At 40.2% G+C, this 19,198-nt stretch overlaps 1 protein-coding gene across 1 annotated transcript in view; it reads left to right on the forward strand.

Moving 5' to 3' along the window:
- The window catches only part of LOC110534296 (guanylate cyclase soluble subunit beta-1), a 41,997-nt gene extending 24,035 nt beyond the window's left edge, over positions 1–17,962 (forward strand). Inside the window, exons 11-13 of the mRNA XM_021619070.3 lie at positions 7,806–7,946; positions 15,983–16,137; positions 16,380–17,962. Coding sequence (XP_021474745.1) covers positions 7,806–7,946; positions 15,983–16,137; positions 16,380–16,512 — 429 coding nt within the window. The 3' untranslated portion in view covers positions 16,513–17,962. The remainder of the gene's footprint in view (positions 1–7,805; positions 7,947–15,982; positions 16,138–16,379) is intronic.
- The last annotated feature ends 1,236 nt before the right edge of the window (positions 17,963–19,198 follow it).

Genomic DNA, 19,198 nt, shown 5'->3' on the forward strand with positions numbered 1-19,198 from the left:
TTTCTACCACCAACTGAACACATTTCTAGACATAATCAACTCGAGGCTCCATGCATTCTCTGGATAATATTGTGGAAGGTCCGTGGAAGGTCAGTGGAAGGTCAGTTCCACTCTGCTGGTGCGTCGTTGAACACACCTTCCATGTCGTTCATTATTTTCCATACAACGCATAGCCCCTCGTTGTTTATCCTTTACTTAGCTTAGGCTAATTTTGTCACTAGGTGCTTGACCTTTCGCTACCCTCACATAAATTAATTGGACCACACACTACCGAAAGCCAACAGGTATAAGACATTATGAGGACTTATAACATGCTTATGTAAAACATTTATAAAGCATTATACCAATTGGCTTTATGTAAAACATATCTTCTGATATGTACCGCACATAAAAATCTTGTAACCCTCTACTCTAAGCCCTGACTAAGCCGGGGGGGTGAAACATTGCATTTTGCAGTACTTCTAGTAGCCAATAGAAACACTTTGAATAACAGATTCACTACATGGAACAACAGATAGTCCCACAAAAACGCAAAAGGAAATTTGTTCTGAAGTGTCTGTCCTATATTTGAAAGATCAGGAAATTATATAAAATAAAATGACATGCATTTATCCCTTTATTTTAGGCACTAAACTGTCTCCATATACAGTGAGCACCATAATTCATTGGACAGTGACAATTGTTTTTGTTATTTTGGTTCTGTTCTCTAGCAGTTTGAGTTTGAAAGGATACAATGAGGGTGAAGTGCTGACTGTCCACTTTAATTTAAGGGTATTGTCATACATATCGGATGAACCGTTTAGAAATTATATAAACTTTTGTCCATAGTCCCCCCCATTTTCGGGCATCAAAAAACATTGGACAGTAACATAATGTAGAATAAAGTAATCAGTGTTAATATTTGTCACATATCCTTTGCATGCAATGACTGCTTGAAGTTTGCGAAAAAATGGTCACTGTCCAATTAATTATGGTACTCACTGTATACTTCCATAATTTGTTTCAACGGGTACCGGGGACCTTCAGACGAGTCTTGCGTCCTAGAGAACAACATCGTGTTCGTGAGAGTCTCAGCTTTCATATTAGTGTGTAGCCCAAACCATTCTAATGCTACATATGTTTTCATGAGAATAGTGGTTTTGGGATGTCTCATGGTCTTACAAACACCATCTAGCTCTTCCACCTTTCACCGCAGATGCAGAAGAGTGATATTAGCGGATGTAGTGGATTGAGGCGCAGCCCATGCAAAAAACAGGATTTTGATGGAGATTGTTTTATGTTAATTCAATTTCCATGGCGGCGTGGAAATTGTAGGCTAAGGGTTAAATTACTTTTAGATACTAATCAGTGTAATCGATGTACAGTATAAAAGCCAGGCTGTATGAAAAATAGAATGTTCTATAAACATTTAGATTAAAGATATGCTTTCATTATGTAAATCAAGTCCATTTTAAGATTCAGTTTATGTTGCAGAATGGTTGGTTGAGATTAATCGGAATCTGTGGTATACAGTATTTTCTCAACTAAACAGGGCAATCTGCAGTTGCTGCATCCATTTTTAGACTTTTTATTTTAATGGTATATACCCATTGATTCTTGAAGAATTTTACTTACAGATTCCTCAGGAGCTTAGTTAAACTGTCGTACCCCATCAGAATCCAAAATATAAGTTTGTTTTATCTCCTTTGTTTGTAAACAATGTTAATGTTAAAAAATACTGTATAGCCTTAAAACATGGTTCAAACTATAATGTTGCTATAATGGATAGTCAGTCCTTGTATCCATAGCTCTGTCCATGAGTGTGAGAGTGGTTGCATTTCTCCAGCCCCATCCCTCAGCTGTTTACCAAATCAGTGGCTGTGTGTTTTTGTTCGAACTGCAGATTTCTCCTTTAATAGTAGCACCAATTCAACCTTTTTCGAATGTCGTATTGTCACACAAGTGTGATGTACTGTAGAATTGATTCATTTGAATGTTTCTCTATTCAAAAGCCTCACTGGGTAAGCTTCACTTTTAAAACCCCATTTTGTTTTTGAGCAAAATGTTATAGTCGTCGTCACTGGGCACTTTAGGCTTTCAGACAAGAATGCACTTTAAGAAGTCAAACAAACCTTACTACATCCAAGGGAAGGACTTCAGCACTGGGTCACCAAAATAAGTAATATTTACGCTACCAACCTCAATGACTAGGTGGTCCAAGTTGTTATCTGGCTCCGAAGAGCCTTGAATGTCTATAAGCTGACGTAAGTGTTTAAGTGTTTGTGTCGAGATGTTTCAACTGCAGGGCATTTGCCTGAAGTGAAAAGAACTGCCATTATCACGGTCTGCTCCTGAAGGGGTCTGAGTTGGGCTAGATGAGCCCAAAAGGGTAGTGTCTTAAAGAAATACTACTGTAAATTGCACTATCATGACAGTTTTTGCTCTGTACTGTGTTTTATCTTGAACACTTGACTATTGACATGCACACTTGAGGATTGTATTAACAGTGGACTTACTAAAATATTACAATAATGAGTGTAGTATTATTTTAAACACCTCACATCCTTTTAACACAAATACCCACTAACATACAGGTAACGGCCAAAATAAGGAAACACCAACATAAAGTGTCTTAATAGGGCGTTGGGCCGCCACTAGTCGCCAGAACAGCTTCAATGCGCTTTGGCATAGATTTTACAAGTGTCTGGAACTCTATTGGAGGGATGTGACACCATTCTTCCATGAGAAATTCCATCATTTGATGGTGGTGGAAAACGCTGTCTCAGGCGCCACTCCAGAATCTCCCATAAGTGTTCAATTGGTTTGAGATTTATACAGTGCCTTTAGAAATTATTCACACCCCTTTACTTTTTCCACATTTTGTTGTGTCACAGCCTGAATTTAAAATGGATTAAAGTGAGGGTTTCTTGTCACTGGCCTATACCCTATAATTTAAACGTGTAATTTTCTTTTCAAACTTTTGACAAATTAATAAAAAATGAAAAGCTGAAATATCTTGAGTCAATAACTATTTTGCTATGGCAAGTCTAAATAAGTTCAGGAGTAAAAATTATGTTGCATGGACTCACTCTTTGTGAATAATAGTGTTTAACATGATTTGTGAATAACTGCCTCATCTCTGTACCCCACACATACAATTATCTGTAAGGTCCCTCAGTCGAGCAGTGAATTTCAGACACAGATTCAACCACAAAGACCAGGGAGGTTTTCAAATGCCTCGCAAATAAGAGCACCTATTGGTAGATGGGTAAAAAAAAAAGCAGACATTGAATATTCCTTTGAGCGTGGTGAAGTTATTAATTATACATTGGATGGTGTATTAATACACCCAGTCACTACAAAAATACAGGCATCCTTCTTAACCTCTCCAGGATTTCACCATGAGGCCAACGGTGATTTTAAAACATTTACAGAATGGAAGCAAAAGTGGAAGCAGAGGTGGAGGCGGAGGTGTGTGTTTCCTGATTAACGACTCATGGTGTAATTGTAGTAACATACAGGAACTCAAGTCCTTTTGTTCACCCGACCTAGAATACCTCACAATCAAATGCCGACCGTATTATCTCCCAAGAGAATTCTCCTTGGTCATAGCCACGGCCGTTTATATCCCCCCTCAAGTCGATACCACGACAGCCCTTAAAATAACTTCACTGGACTTTATGCGAACTGGAAAGCATATATCCTGAGGCTGCATTTATTGTAGCTGGGGATTTTAACAAAGCAAATTTGAGGACTAGGCTCCCGAAGTTCTGTCAACATATTGACTGGAGGGCAGGTAAAACACTCAACCACTGCTATTAAAACTTCCGGGATGCTTACAAGGCCCTCCCCCGCCCTACCATTGGCAAATCTGACCACGACTCCATTTTGCTCCTCCCTACATATAGGCAGAAACTCAAACAGGAAGTACCCGCGCTAAGGACTATTCAACGATGGTCTGACCAATCGGAATCCACGTTTCAGGATTGTTTTGATCACGGGGATTAGGACATGTTCCTGGTAGCTTGCGAAAATAATTGAGATGAATACACTGAAACGGTGACTGAGTTTATCAGGAAGTGTATAGGAGATGTCGTACCCACTGTGACTATTAAAACCTACCTTAACCAGAAATCGTGGATAGATGGCAGCATTCACGCGAAACTGAAAGTGCGAACCACCAACAGTGTTGTTATTCACTAAGCAAGGCAATCAAACAGGCAAAACACCAGTATAGAGACAAGGTGGAGTCGCAATTCAACGGCTCGGTAATGAGACGTATGTGGCAGGCTCTACAGACATTCACGCACTACAAAATGAAAACCAGCCACCGCCGACACCGACCTCTTGCTTCCAGATGAGCTAAACACCTTCTTCACCCGCTTTGAGGATAACACAGTGCCACTGACGCAGCCCGTTACCAAGGACTGTGGGCTTTCCTTCTCCGTGGCCGACGTGAGTTAAACATGTTAACCCTAGCAAGGCTGTCCAGATGGCATCCCTAGCCGCGTCCTCAGAGCATGCGCAGACCATCTGGCTGGTGTGTTTACGGGCATATTCAATCTCCCTATCCCAGTATGCTGTCCCCACATGCTTCAAGATGGCCATCATTTTTCCTGTACCCAAGAAAGCAAAGGTAACTGAACTAAATTACTATTGCCCCCTAGTACTCACCTCTGTCATCATGAAGTGCTATAAGACCTTACCTGCCACCCTAGACCCACTTCAATTTGCTTGCCGCCCCAATAGATCCACAGACGACGCAATCGCCATCACTCTGCACACTGCCCTATCCCATCTGGACAAGAGGAATACCTTGGTGTTGGTGTTTTGCGACGTGTACTATTTATTGAAGCTGCCATTTGAGGACTTGTGAACTAGATACTCTAATGTACTTGTCCTCTTGCTCAGTTGTGAACCGGGGCCTCCCGCTTAGGGCTGGGCAATATGGACAAAATATCATATCATGGTATTTTCCAAATTTTTGACAGTATTTGACGGTATTTTATGTTTTTGATTAAAAATACGTTCTAAATTTGTGAGTGGTGCGTGACCCTAGGGTGGCAACGCATATATTCTAAATTATTTCAATGAAGATACTGTTCCACAAACAGCATGCTGATTTAGGCCTCCACCAGCACTATTATCAGGCTGAATTAGCTAGCTACGCTTGCTCTGACTCAGTATTTTTATTAGCTAGTTAGCTAGCGAGTCAACTAGCTAGCCAGCTAACTAGCGATTAGCATTAGTGGCTAACACGATTTGGCTTAACTTGCTAAAATAATACAAACTAGCTGTTTTCAGAAATAAGAAACACAAACTAATATTGTAATTATAGAACGCTTGTGGATTTATATTAAGATCAAATTGGAAACAACATTGTTGTCATCAACATTGTTGCATGTGCTGCATTGACCATGGAGACTAAATGGAAGTGTCTCGTGGTGTTACATGTGCTGCATTGACCATGCAGACTAAACGGAAGTGTCTCGTGGTCAAGCAACAACAAATGCGCTCCTTGAGTGACAGGGGGTGGGACTAGGTCTGTGTGGAATGTGGTGTGGTGAGAGAGAGAGAGCAGAGATGGATGACTCAAGTAGCGGTGTAAACTATAAAAATGGACGTTACACACGGCGTCACACATGACATTTAACAAACCAAACATTCAAATACCGTTATAGAAGGTAAAGTAAAAACCCAAACCGGTCTGTGCATCAATACCGGTATATAGTAAAATACTGTATACTGTCCAGCCCTACTCCCACTCCTCTTTCTATTCTGGTTAGTGACAGTTTGTGTTTTTCTGTGACTGGAGTAGTACGCAGCGTTGAACGAGATCTTCAGTTTCTTGGCAATTTCTCGCATTTCTCAGAACAAGAACAGACTGACGAGTTTCAGAAGAAAGGTCTTTGTTTCTGGCCATTTTGAGCCTGTAAACGAACCCACAAATGCGGATTCTCCAGATACTCAACTAGTCGAAAGAAGGCCAGTTTTATTGCTTCTTTAATCACCATCACAGTTTTCAGATGTGCTAACATAAGTGCAAAAGGTTTTCCTAATGATCAATTAGCCTTTTAAAATGATACACTTGGATTAGCTAACACAACGTGCCATTGTAACACAGGAGTGATGGTTGCTGATTATGGGCCTCTGTACACCTATGTAGATTATCCATAAACAAAATCTGCCGTTTCCAGCTACAATAGTCATTTACAACATTAACAATGTCTACACTGTATTTATGATCAATTTGATGTTATTTTAATGGAGAAAAAATGTGCTTTTCTTTCAAAAACACAGACATTTTTAAGTGACCCCAAACTTTTGAACAGTAGTGTGTGTGTATGTATACACACACACATACACACACACACACCCTTTAACCCCCTAAGATCCTTTTAGACCCCTCTTTCAGAGTCACTGAGATCTCTTCTTCTAGCCATGGTAGCCAAAGTAATAGGCAACTAGGCATTTGTATACATGGCCCTAAGCATGATGGGACATTTTAATTGCTTAATTAAGTCAGGAACCCCCTACAGTGGGGAGAACAAGTATTTGATACACTGCCGATTGTGCAGGTTTGTAATTTGTTGAGGTCTGTAATTTTTTATCATAAGTACACTTCAACTGTGAGAGACGGAATCTAAAACAAAAATCCAGAAAATCACATTGTATGATTTGTAAGTAATTCATTTGCATTGATAACCATACTAGGCAGGGGTGGCATCCATTAGTCTAAATATTCCTGTTTCATTGCACAACCTTCAATGTTATGTCATAATTACGTATAATTCTGGCAAATTAGGCGGCCCAAACTCTTGCATATACACTGACTCTGCGTGCAATGAACGCAAGAGAAGTGACACAATTTCACCTGGTTAATATTGCCTGCTAACCTGGATTTCTTTTAGCTAAATATGCAGATTTAAAATATATATACTTCTGTGTATTGATTTTAAGAAAGGCATTGATGTTCATAGTTAGGTACACATTGGAGCAACGATACGCACCGCATTAATTATATGCAACGCATGACACGCTAGATAATCTAGTAATATCATCAACCATGTGTTAACTAGTTAACTAGTCATTATGATTGATTAATTGATTGTTTTTTATAAGATAAGTTTAATTCTAGCTGGCAACTTACCTTGACTTACTGCATTCGCGTAACAGGCAGTCTCCTCATGGAGTGCAATGAGAGGCAGGTGGTTAGAGTGTTGGACTAGTTAACTGTAAAGTTTCAAGATTGAATCCCCCGAGCTGATAGGGTGAAAATCTCTCATTCTGCCCCTGAACGAGGCAGTTAACCCACCGTTCCTAGGCCGTTATTGAAAATAAGTGTTCTTAACTGACTTGCCTAGTTAAATAAAGATTAAATAAAATAAAAAAATATTTTTAAAAAATATTATTTTTTGGGGGGGGCAATATCGGTGACCAAAAATACAGATTTCCGATTGTTATGGAAACTTGAAATCGGCCCTAATTAATCGGCCATTCCGATTAATCGGTCGACCTCTATTTGTGACCTCAAGTGGCACTTTCTAGTTTGATGAACCACTGAAATCCAAAGATCCTTTTCATCATAAGGATTTACATTAAGGGGAAAAAATATTGTGTGTTATAAGATTCTGCATAGTAACAGAAATAGCTCTCTCTACCTTTCGGTGGAAACAGTAAGTGATATAAAAGTGTCAAAAAGAATAGTGTTAAAAATGACAGTGTTTTCTAGACTTCACGTCCTTTTCACATTTAACCACTTACATCTCACAGCATTTTCTGATATAACGTTATGCCTAGTAACCAAAATGCCTCTCTTTCTATAGGTGGAGACAGTGGGTGATAAGTACATGACGGTCAGTGGGCTGCCAGAACCATGTACCCACCACGCTCAATCTATCTGCCACCTGGCCCTGGACATGATGGAGATTGCTGGACAGGTCAAAGTGGATGAAGATCCAGTACAGGTGAGGATGGGATATGTTTATTTTTTCCAACATTTTGACCAAAATCAATTGAGAAATGGAGCAAACGTGAAATGCTAGTGCTGGCTGAACCATATCAGCAGCCTTGTCCAGAAACAACAAAGTGCTAGACGAGGGATGGGCAATAATTTTGGCTCGAGGGCCACATGGGGATTTCGAAATAATTCAACTGAGGGACACATTTTTTGGGGGACCAATTTGTTCACATCTATTGAGGTGTCTGAAAAATTGCAGTTATTTCAGTATACAGTGTTTCGGTAAGTATTCAGACCGCTTGACTTTTTCAAAATTTTGTTAGGTTACAGCCTTATTCTAAAGTTGATTAAAAACAGGTTTTTAGAATTGTTTTCTAATTTATAAACAAATATTAAAAAATATCACATTTACATAAGTATTCAGACCTTTTACTCAGTACTTTGTTGAAGCACCTTTGGCAGCGATTACAGCCTCAAGTCTTCTTGGGTATGACGGTACAAGCTTGGCACACCTGTAGTCTTCTCTGCAGATCCTCTCCAGCTCTGTCAGGGTGGATGGGGAGCGTTGCTGCACAGCTATTTTCAGGTCTCTCCAGGTATGTTAGATCGGGTTCCAAGTCCAGGCTCTGGCTGGGCCACTCAAGGACATTCAGACACTTGTCACAAAGCCACTCATACATTGTCTTGGCTGTGTGCTTAGGGTTGATGTCCTGTTGGAAGGTGAACCTTCATCCCAATCTGAAGGCCTGAGCGCTCTGGAGCAGGTTTTCATCAAGGATCTCTCTGTACTTTGCTCCGCTCATCTTTGCCTTGATCCTGACTCCCAGTCCCTGCTGCTGATAAACATCCCCACAGCATGATGCTGCCACCACCATGCTTCACCGCAGGGATGGTGCCAGGTTTCCTCCAGACGTGACTCTTGAAATTTAGGCCAAAGAGTTTCATCAGACCAGAGAATCTTGTTTCTCATGGTCTGAGAGTCTTTAGGGTACCTTTTGTCAAACTCCAAGCGGGCTGTCATGTGCCTTTTACTGAGGAGTGGCTTCCGTCTGGCCACTCTACCGTAAAGGGTGCAGAGATGATTGTCCTTCTGAAAGTTTCTCCCATCTCCACAGAGGAACTCTAGAGCTCTGTCAGAGTGACCATTGGGTTCTTGGTCACCTCCCTGACCAAAGCCCTTCTCCCCCAATTGCCGGGCGGCCAGCTCTAGGAAAAGTCTTAGTGGTTCCAAACTTCTTCCATTTAAGAATGATAGAGGCCACTGTGTTCTTGAGGACCTTCAATGCTGCAGACATTTTTTGGTACCCTTCCCCAGATCTGTGCCTTGACACAATCCTGTCTCGGAGCTCTACAGACAATTCCTTCCACCTCATGGCTTGGTTTTTGCTCTGTCATGCACTGTCAACTGTGGGACCCAATGTAGACAGGTGTGTGCCTTTCCAAATAATGTCCAATCAATTGAAATTACCACAGGTGGACTCAAATGAAAACATTTGTAAAAATGTGTAAAAAACTGTTTTTGCTTTGTCCTGTATTGTGTGTAGATTGCTGAGGATTTTTTATTTAATCCATTTTATATTAAGGGAGTAATGTAACAAAATGTGGAAAAAGTCAAGGGGTCTGAATACTTTCCGAAGGCACTGTATGTTAGAATTGTAATAATTGTACTTGGGAAGGCAGATCAAGTACTTTTTCTTTTTTTTTTACCAAGAGCAAACAACAATTTGCATGTGAACACTCTGAATCCTAAATTATTACTTCACATTCAAATTATTACTCCACCGGGTTGCGCCTGGGAGGCAACCTGGTTTTCAAAACAATCACTTTTCTCCTGGTGCAATCTCCGCCCATCCGGGCCAGTTTAATCAAATTCCCTCATTGTAACATTGCTGTAGCCCTCAGTTACAGGAATAGGCGTATAGGTGGTTGAGAGAGCACATGAGGGCCACATCCCAATTCTCTTATGGTGTGCATTTGCCAACTCCTCATCTTGGGAGTATGCAAGTGCACACTTCAGGTGAAGGGAAGAGTATCGGGACACAACTCAGCAACATGACAGCAACAAGTCCAACACATTTGAGTACTGCCTATGAGAAGAAAGGGTGCTCCACACACAGTTTGTTCACAGTGTGTGATACAATGTGTCTTTGGGTGGCACAATCACTGCCAAGTAATGACTTGTAATGACTGTAGAACAAAAATATATTTATAATGGTATCAAATATCATATCTTATAAATACATTTTCATCATGTAATCTCAACATATTCATAACAACAAAATACAATGTTTCCCTTTGTTTACACTCTGTTTTGAACATTTATTGTCGCCATGACTATGACAGGCTATCTTGACTGGCACTAACTTTAGCTGACATTAGCTTCTATGCTAATGGTCTTTTATACATTAATTAAACTAACATGATAAAAAATAACAATTATATCATTACACTCCGCTTAACTTGGTGTTTCATATCCTATGCTTTATAACTCACTCACCGTGATGATAACGTTAATAATTTGTTTATCTGGTGCTTTTCTCTTCAGTTTTCAGTTCAACTCATTCAACTGACTCACTGACTTGGCAGGCTAGCGCGAGATTGTGTGAAGCAACCACTAGAGCAGGCCGAAACAAGCTACAGTTGTCAGGGCTACAGTTGTAATGTGGAGATGTGCAAGTTTGTAGATGTGTATCTATGTTTGGTTTTGTTAGTCCTATTAATAAGAAAGTGAGATAAGTAAATAGTAAGGATATGATGCAATATACTTGATATTTGAGCTTTATGAGCTTTATCTTGGCCAGATTGCAGTTGTAAATGAGAACTTGTTCTCAACTTGCCTACCTGGTTAAATAAAGGTGAAATAAAAATAAATAAATATCACAAATCATAAACCCAGGAAATTATAATCATAAGCATATTTCATTCATGAAATATGTATCATATTACATTAAACAAATTATAAGAGTATTGCGATATACAGTACTGACTCTTATTTAGTCATCTCTTTTTTATCGTCCCGTCTCAGAAATTAGTGAATGATTTGTTTTACCCCTTAGTATTTTTTAGCATAAAGTATTTATAAACTCTTCTTTAAAAAAGCCACTGTCCACATAAGACATTGTAAGAGCTGTAACTTGGATGTTAAACAGCAGACTTTTTGTTTAACTGACGGATTGAGTTTGTTATTGTATCAGTGACTCTTGGAGACTTGGCATTGGAAAATCACATCTGGCTAACAAAACATTGTTTATCAGACACATGGCATGGGGTGGAGAGGATCCCAGTTTGGCAGTAGAAACAACCTCCAATCATCTCACTGCCCAAGATATAAAAAAATAGGTCCCCATTCCACGTTATCCTAAACATTTAGTGTTCAGCTTGTGTTCTGTTCTCACTGTTCGAGCACTGAAGGTCCTGAACCCGTAAGAGACCCAAATAGAGGATCTGCTACGTTCGATGGAATGTTTATGGATTTGTTATTTCATTTAGAGTCTAAATATTTAATCTCATTTTACGTGCGCTTTCTTTCACCTTACACATATGTAACAGTATAACTTTAGACCGTCCCCTCGCCCATACCCGGGCGCGAACCAGGGACCCTCTGCACACATCAACAACAGTCACCCACGAAGCATCGTTACCCATCGCTCCACAAAAGCCGCGGCCCTTGCAGAGCAAGGGGAACCACTACTTCAAGGTCTCAGAGCAAGTGACGTCACCGATTGAAACGCTATTTAGCGCGCACCACCGCTTACTAGCTAGCAGTTTCACATCCGTTACACATAGTTTTAAATGACAAATACCATCATTACATTATGTAGGCATATGTAAACAAATTACCTGTATTTACGCCAGTGTAACAGTTCCAATCATGGCACCAGATATTGAAGGTATGTCTACTATAAACAGGAAATTGAGAGTCCAAAAATGACTACATACTGCAAAACACTGCTCGCCCGTAGCAATTTCCCCAAAAACAAACCGTTATAACAGTCTTCATCTATCATGTTCTCTCTTCTCATGACCTCATCTAACTAGGCACACAGAGCCAGTGCCACATTTAAACAGTGTAAAGACTTCTTATTTGTCAAATGAAATGGATCCTCATGCAATAAGGGGTGGAAGGGGCTGGCACAGTCATATAAATATACTAACATACTCAGACCATGGCAATTTGACTGGTACACTCAATTCCTAATTCTGTTGGCACAGTCCCTCAGGGCCGGATTACCTAATGGGCACACAGGGGGGCCCCTAGATAGTATTTGAAAACGTAGGTTGTGAGCCCCCAGGAGGATGGGGCCACTGCAGACAGAATATTATGAACACGTCGGTTGTGAACCGCCTGGAGGTTGGGCCCCCCCCCCCCCCACCAGATAGCATATGACCTCATCAGTTGAGGGCCCCTTGGAGGTCGGGCAAACGCAGCCCTGAGTCCCATAGAGCTGTAAAGAACTGTAGAGATCCTGAGAAACCTTGACCTTGTAACACCTCCAAACTCATGTTCCAAAAACATGTTCGCAGTTGTTTCAACCGTGCTCACATTTAGACACATTGCAGAGATGTTATAAACAACAACACTGCAGCAGATACATTGTTAAACATTCCACGACCAATGACTAGTTATCTTGTCTCTGGTGTTTATCCATGTCTTTGTGGAACACAAATCATCAACCCTGTCTATTGTTTAACGTTGGCTTAACATTTGGTTACAAAGATGTAAACGTCATGGTGGGTGTTATGTAAACAGTACATTTACTATAGACAGTCGGTTCCAAAATGGTTAGCTACAGTGCCTTGCGAAAGTATTCGGCCCCCTTGAACTTTGCGACCTTTTGCCACATTTCAGGCTTCAAACATAAAGATATAAAACTGTATTTTTTTGTGAAGAATCAACAACAAGTGGGACACAATCATGAAGTGGAACGACATTTATTGGATATTTCAAACTTTTTTAACAAATCAAAAACTGAAAAATTGGGCGTGCAAAATTATTCAGCCCCTTTACTTTCAGTGCAGCAGACTCTCTCCAGAAGTTCAGTGAGGATCTCTGAATGATCCAATGTTGACCTAAATGACTAATGATGATAAATACAATCCACCTGTGTGTAATCAAGTCTCTGTATAAATGCACCTGCACTGTGATAGTCTCAGAGGTCCGTTAAAAGCGCAGAGAGCATCATGAAGAACAAGGAACACACCAGGCAGGTCCGAGATACTGTTGTGAAGAAGTTTAAAGCCGGATTTGGATACAAAAAGATTTCCCAAGCTTTAAACATCCCAAGGAGCACTGTGCAAGCGATAATATTGAAATGGAAGGAGTACCAGACCACTGCAAATCTACCAAGACCTGGCCGTCCCTCTAAACTTTCAGCTCATACAAGGAGAAGACTGATCAGAGATGCAGCCAAGAGGCCCATGATCACTCTGGATGAACTGCAGAGATCTACAGCTGAGGTGGGAGACTCTGTCCATAGGACAACAATCAGTCGTATATTGCACAAATCTGGCCTTTATGGAAGAGTGGCAAGAAGAAAGCCATTTCTTAAAGATATCCATAAAAAGTGTTGTTTAAAGTTTGCCACAAGCCACCTGGGAGACACACCAAACATGTGGAAGAAGGTGCTCTGGTCAGATGAAACCAAAATTGAACTTTTTGGCAACAATGCAAAACGTTATGTTTGGCGTAAAAGCAACACAGCTGAACACACCATCCCCACTGTCAAACATGGTGGTGGCAGCATCATGGTTTGGGCCTGCTTTTCTTCAGCAGGGACAGGGCAGATGGTTAAAATTGATGGGAAGATGGATGGAGCCAAATACAGGACCATTCTGGAAGAAAACCTGATGGAGTCTGCAAAAGACCTGAGACTGGGACGGAGATTTGTCTTCCAACAAGACAATGATCCAAAACATAAAGCAAAATCTACAATGGAATGGTTCAATAATAAACATATCCAGGTGTTAGAATGGTCAAGTCAAAGTCCAGACCTGAATCCAATTGAGAATCTGTGGAAAGAACTGAAAACTGCTGTTCACAAATGCTCTCCATCCAACCTCACTGAGCTCGAGCTGTTTTGCAAGGAGGAATGGGAAAAAATTTCAGTCTCTCGATGTGCAAAACTGATAGAGACATACCCCAAGCGACTTACAGCTGTAATCGCAGCAAAAGGTGGCGCTACAAAGTATTAACTTAAGGGGGCTGAATAATTTTGCACGCCCAATTTTTCAGTTTTTGATTTGTTAAAAAAGTTTGAAATATCCAATAAATGTCGTTCCACTTCATGATTGTGTATATGGAAGTTATGATGGTAGGAATGTTGTGTGAATTATCTGATACAGTGGGGCAAAAAAGTATTAAGTCAGCCACCAATTGTGCAAGTTCTCCCACTTAAAAAGACGAGAGAGGCCTGTAATTTTCATCATAGGTACACTTCAACTATGACAGACAAAATGAGAGAAAAAAATCCAGAAAATCACATTGTAGGATTTGTAATTTATTTATTTGCAAATTTTGGTGGAAAATAAGTATTTGGTCAATAACATAAGTTTATCTCAATACTTTGTTATATACCCTTTGTTGGCAATGACAGAGGTCAAACTCTAGAGCAGTGATGTTTTGGGGCTGTTGCTGGGCAACACGGACTTTCAACTCCCTCCAAAGATTTTCTATGGGGTTGAGATCTGGAGACTGGCTAGGCCACTCCAGGACCTTGAAATGCTTCTTACGAAGCCACTCCTTCGTTGCCAGGGCGGTGTGTTTGGGATCATTGTCATGCTGAAAGACCCAGCCACGTTTCATCTTCAATGCCCTTGCTGATGGAAGGAGGTTTTCACTCAAAATCTCACGATACATGGCCCCATTCATTCTTTCCTTTACACGGATCAGTCGTCCTGGTCCCTTTGCAGAAAAACAGCACCAAAGCATGATGTTTCCACCCCCATGCTTCACAGTAGGTATGGTTTTCTTTGGATGCAACTCAGCATTCTTTGTCCTCCAAACACGGCGAGATGAGTTTTTACCAAAAAGTCCCTGGCGGCGTAGTGTGTTACTGATGGTAGGCTTTGTTACTTATTCCCAGCTCTCTGCAGGTCATTCACTAGGTCCCCCTGTGTGGTTCTGGGATTTTTGCTCACCGATCTTGTGATCATTTTGACCCCACGGGGTGAGATCTTGCGTGGAGCCCCAGATCGAGGGAGATTATCAGTGGTCTTGTATTTCTTCCATTTCCTAATAATTGCTCCCACAGTTGATTTCTTCAAACCAAGCTGCTTACCTATTGCAGATTCAGTCTTCCCAGCCTGCTGCAGGTTTCTGGTGTCCTTTGACAGCTCTTTGGTCTTGGCCATAGTGGAGTTTGGAGTGTGACTGTTTGAGGTTGTGGACAGGTGTCTTTTATACTGATAACAAGTTCATACAGGTGCCATTAATACAGGTAATGAGTGGAGGACAGAGGAGCCTCTTAAAGAAGAAGTTACAGGTCTGTGAGAGCCAGAAATCTTGCTTGTTTGTAGGTGACCAAATACTTATTTTCCACCATATTTGCAAATAAATTCATTAAAAATCCTACAATGTGATTTTCTGGATTTGTTTTCTCATTTTGTCTGTCGTAGTTGAAGTGTACCTATGATGAAAACTACAGGCCTCTCTCATCTTTTTAAGTGGTAGAACTTGCACAATTGGTGGCTGACTAAATACTTTTTTACCCCACTGTATATACTGGGTTATTACATGGCAGGTGATCAGACACTGAAAAGTCCAAACAGCTTGATGAAGTCAATAGGTTCATGCACACTGTTCAGCATGTGCCAATATTGTGGGAATCAAGGGATTAAAGAAAAGTTTTTTTAAACCGAGTGTAATCCCGCTCCACCTTTAGTATGTTTCATGCTTTATTAGACAGACATAAAACCGGTGCTGGGACACAGGCAGGTAGGTTTGAAATGGGGATCAAACCCCGGGCTCCATTGGGGAGGCATGTACATATGTGTTACTTACTCGACCGTGACACAGTTTTCTTGACAATCCTCTTCTCTCCATAGATAACCATTGGGATCCACACAGGAGAGGTGGTAACTGGGGTCATAGGTCAAAGGATGCCCCGCTACTGCCTGTTTGGAAATACTGTCAACCTCACCAGCCGTACAGAAACCACAGGAGAGAAGGGAAAAATCAACATTTCAGAATATACTTACAGGTAAGGATAAATATGCCGTTATTTAGATGAATGAGACATTGCTGTGAAGTGCTCATCCATTCTTTGTAAGATCGTGCATGGCATGGTATGTTACTGTTGTCGACCCTGTCCTTCAACCCTTCTGTATGTGTGTGTCTTGGGGGTTGGGCTAAAGGGAGAAAAAATAACTTATTTTGAAGCAGCCTTTGGAAACAACATATTGTTGAAATCTGTGAAAATGTGGGAAATACCTTTGATTTCAGGTGTTTGCAGTCGGCAGAGAATGCTGACCCTCAGTTTCATTTGGAGTACCGAGGACCCATCACCATGAAAGGCAAGAAGGAGCCCATGAATGTGTACTTTCTGTCTCGCAAAAGTACTGAAAGCGATGTTTGATCACAAAAGTATTTCCCTTTCCCCAGCCGGAAAAATGCATGAAAGTGTAATTTTTGGGTTCTAATTTGGTTTTACGGGTTGAAGAGACGTCAGATAACCAAATTAGAACCAAGAGAAGATGTCCTTTTCTGGCCGCTAAAAAGATAAGTTAAAAAAACATTTTTACAATCAACATAAAACTGGACCATAACTCATGCCTGACCAGTTTTGCTCACTGGGTCACTTGTCAGTTTCAAGAACCTGCTGTATCTGAAGACAATTTTAACGTCTAGAAATATACCTTGTTCTCTCCTTCACCAACAGTTATTCTTATTGTTAGTATATATGTTTGTTACAAGTGACAAAGGTAGATTATACATTTAAGTTAGTATGATGAAGATGAAGAACCTATTTTTATGGATATACTGTAGGTACTGGCACGTACTGTAATACAACGTCATGTCTTTTCTTTCTCTATCCATTCCAGCATTTAAAGTAGGATTTTACCCTCAAGGTATTCTGCATTCTATGTATTTATTCACTAAAGTTGTATCTGTGCACTGATTTTCTTTGTTATTTTTATTTGTGGTATAATATACATGGTATAATATACATGTATTGGCCAAATCATAATCTCAACTGTGAATTCCATATTCTGTAGGAGATACTGAACTTTTGGTATAATGTATTAATAAACACATTAAATATTTCACTTAACTGTCCAAATACATTTTAACACCAATAAGTAGTGTTGTGTAGTAGTGAACTACATGTAGTTCAACTAGTAAATTAACTAAATTATGCAGTATCTTGGTGGTAGTTGAACTACATTCAAATCTAGGTAGTGTTGTCATTAGTTAATGACCTTCTTTGTCATGTAGTGGTGTAGCTAACTACTGAAACTAAACACTACTCTTTTTGCAAAAATAAAATAAAATATGGGTGACGTAGGCAATCATTTCCTTTTTTTTCGACCTCAGATCTGCCTAATTCTCACTTGAAACATCGTTTTTGTGTTTAATAGGCTAAATTACATATTCGGATAACATATGACCCCAACTTGATCTATTCTTGCAATTTGTAGACTATGACATTTCAGATTTACATTTCATAATTTTCACGATTTGAATGTAGAGAACTACTTTTTCAAAGTGACTTTAGTTAAGTAAACTATATTTTTCTTAAGGGTAGATTTAGTATAGCTTAACTTCTTCCAGTGTGAAGTAATTGGTAGCTTGATAAATTATATTGTCAGAGTAGCTTCCCTAACACTGCCAATATGTTGTTCTGTAATTGTGACATTTATTTTAAACTGCACTCACCCCAAAAAATCTTGTTCATGTGCAAGTGCCTCACAATGTGGCATGCTATTGTGAAGGAAAATACTATTGTTTTTACATAAATGAATTCACTGTTTGTTTCATTGATGATTTTTGTTGAATAAAAAGAGGCTACCAGAGCTGTGGTATTATTTATTTGTTAGTTTTATTACTTATTTCCATGCTGGCATGTAATGGGGATTGTTCGTAGGCTGGTGGAACCAGCAGAGATCGGGCTGCTTCCACCAGGCTAGATAGTTGGGACAATAATAGGAGAAATGTATCAAATATTTGAAAAGGAGTGGATTGTCAAGGAGTAAGTGAGGCAAGAGGTAATTCTACTATACATACACTACTGTACCAAGTGAGCAGAGGAATTAGAAAACAGTTCATGCATTTTGAACAGTCACTGTTTGCAACTGAAATAGTCAACCTTGCAGAAGCAGAGGAAATCATCCTTGGTTAATGCGCCCTCAAGTGGCCAGTTGTTGATACTGACTGACATATCAGCTGAGTACACAGATCAGAGTACACAAAAAAGGAGGGAAATGTTTAGCACCATGTGTCTTACCCTACCACCCACCCTCCCTAATGATCCTGAATTATTTGATTGTCTTTCTATCCTAGTATTGAGGTACACATCATATAGATATCTACACACATCAATAAAAATGTAAACTCAGGTACATAATCAACCAGACAACAAAATAAATTAAAACTTGCCATGTCCTATAAAATAAATCAAATAAAATGTTATTGTTCGCGTACACATATTCTGCAGATGTTATAGCAGGTATGGGTTTTTAGAAATGTTTGCAAATTAAAAACAGAAATAGTACATTTACATAAGTATTCAGACCCTTTATTCAGTACTTTGTTGAAGCACCTTTGGCAGCGATTACAGTCTCGAGTCTTCTTGGGTATGACGGTACAAGCTTGGCACACCTGTATTTTTATTTTTTTTTCCATTCTTCTCTGCAGATCCTCTCAAACTCTCAGGTTGGATGGGGAGCGTCGCTTCACAGCTATTTTTAGGTCTCTCCAGGTATGTTTGATCGATCGGGTTCAAGTCCGGGATCTAGCTGGGCCACTCAAGGACATTTAGAGACTTGTCCCAGAGCCACTCCTGCATTGTCTTGGCTGTGTGCTTAGGATCGATGTCCTGTTGGAAGGTAAACCTTCACCACAGTCTAAGGTCCTGAGTGCTCTGGAGCAGCTTTTCATCAAGGATCTCTCTTCACTTTGCACAATCCTGACTAGTCTCCCAGTCCCTGCCACTGAAACACATCAGCACAGCATGATGCTGCCACCACTTCACCGTATGGATGGTGCCAGGTTTCCTCCAGACGTGACAATTGGCATTCAGGCCAAATACTTCAGTCTTGGTT

This window comes from Oncorhynchus mykiss, chromosome 10, assembly GCF_057628025.1.
Source record: "Oncorhynchus mykiss isolate SJ-2025 chromosome 10, ASM5762802v1, whole genome shotgun sequence".
Classification (NCBI taxonomy): domain Eukaryota; kingdom Metazoa; phylum Chordata; class Actinopteri; order Salmoniformes; family Salmonidae; genus Oncorhynchus; species Oncorhynchus mykiss.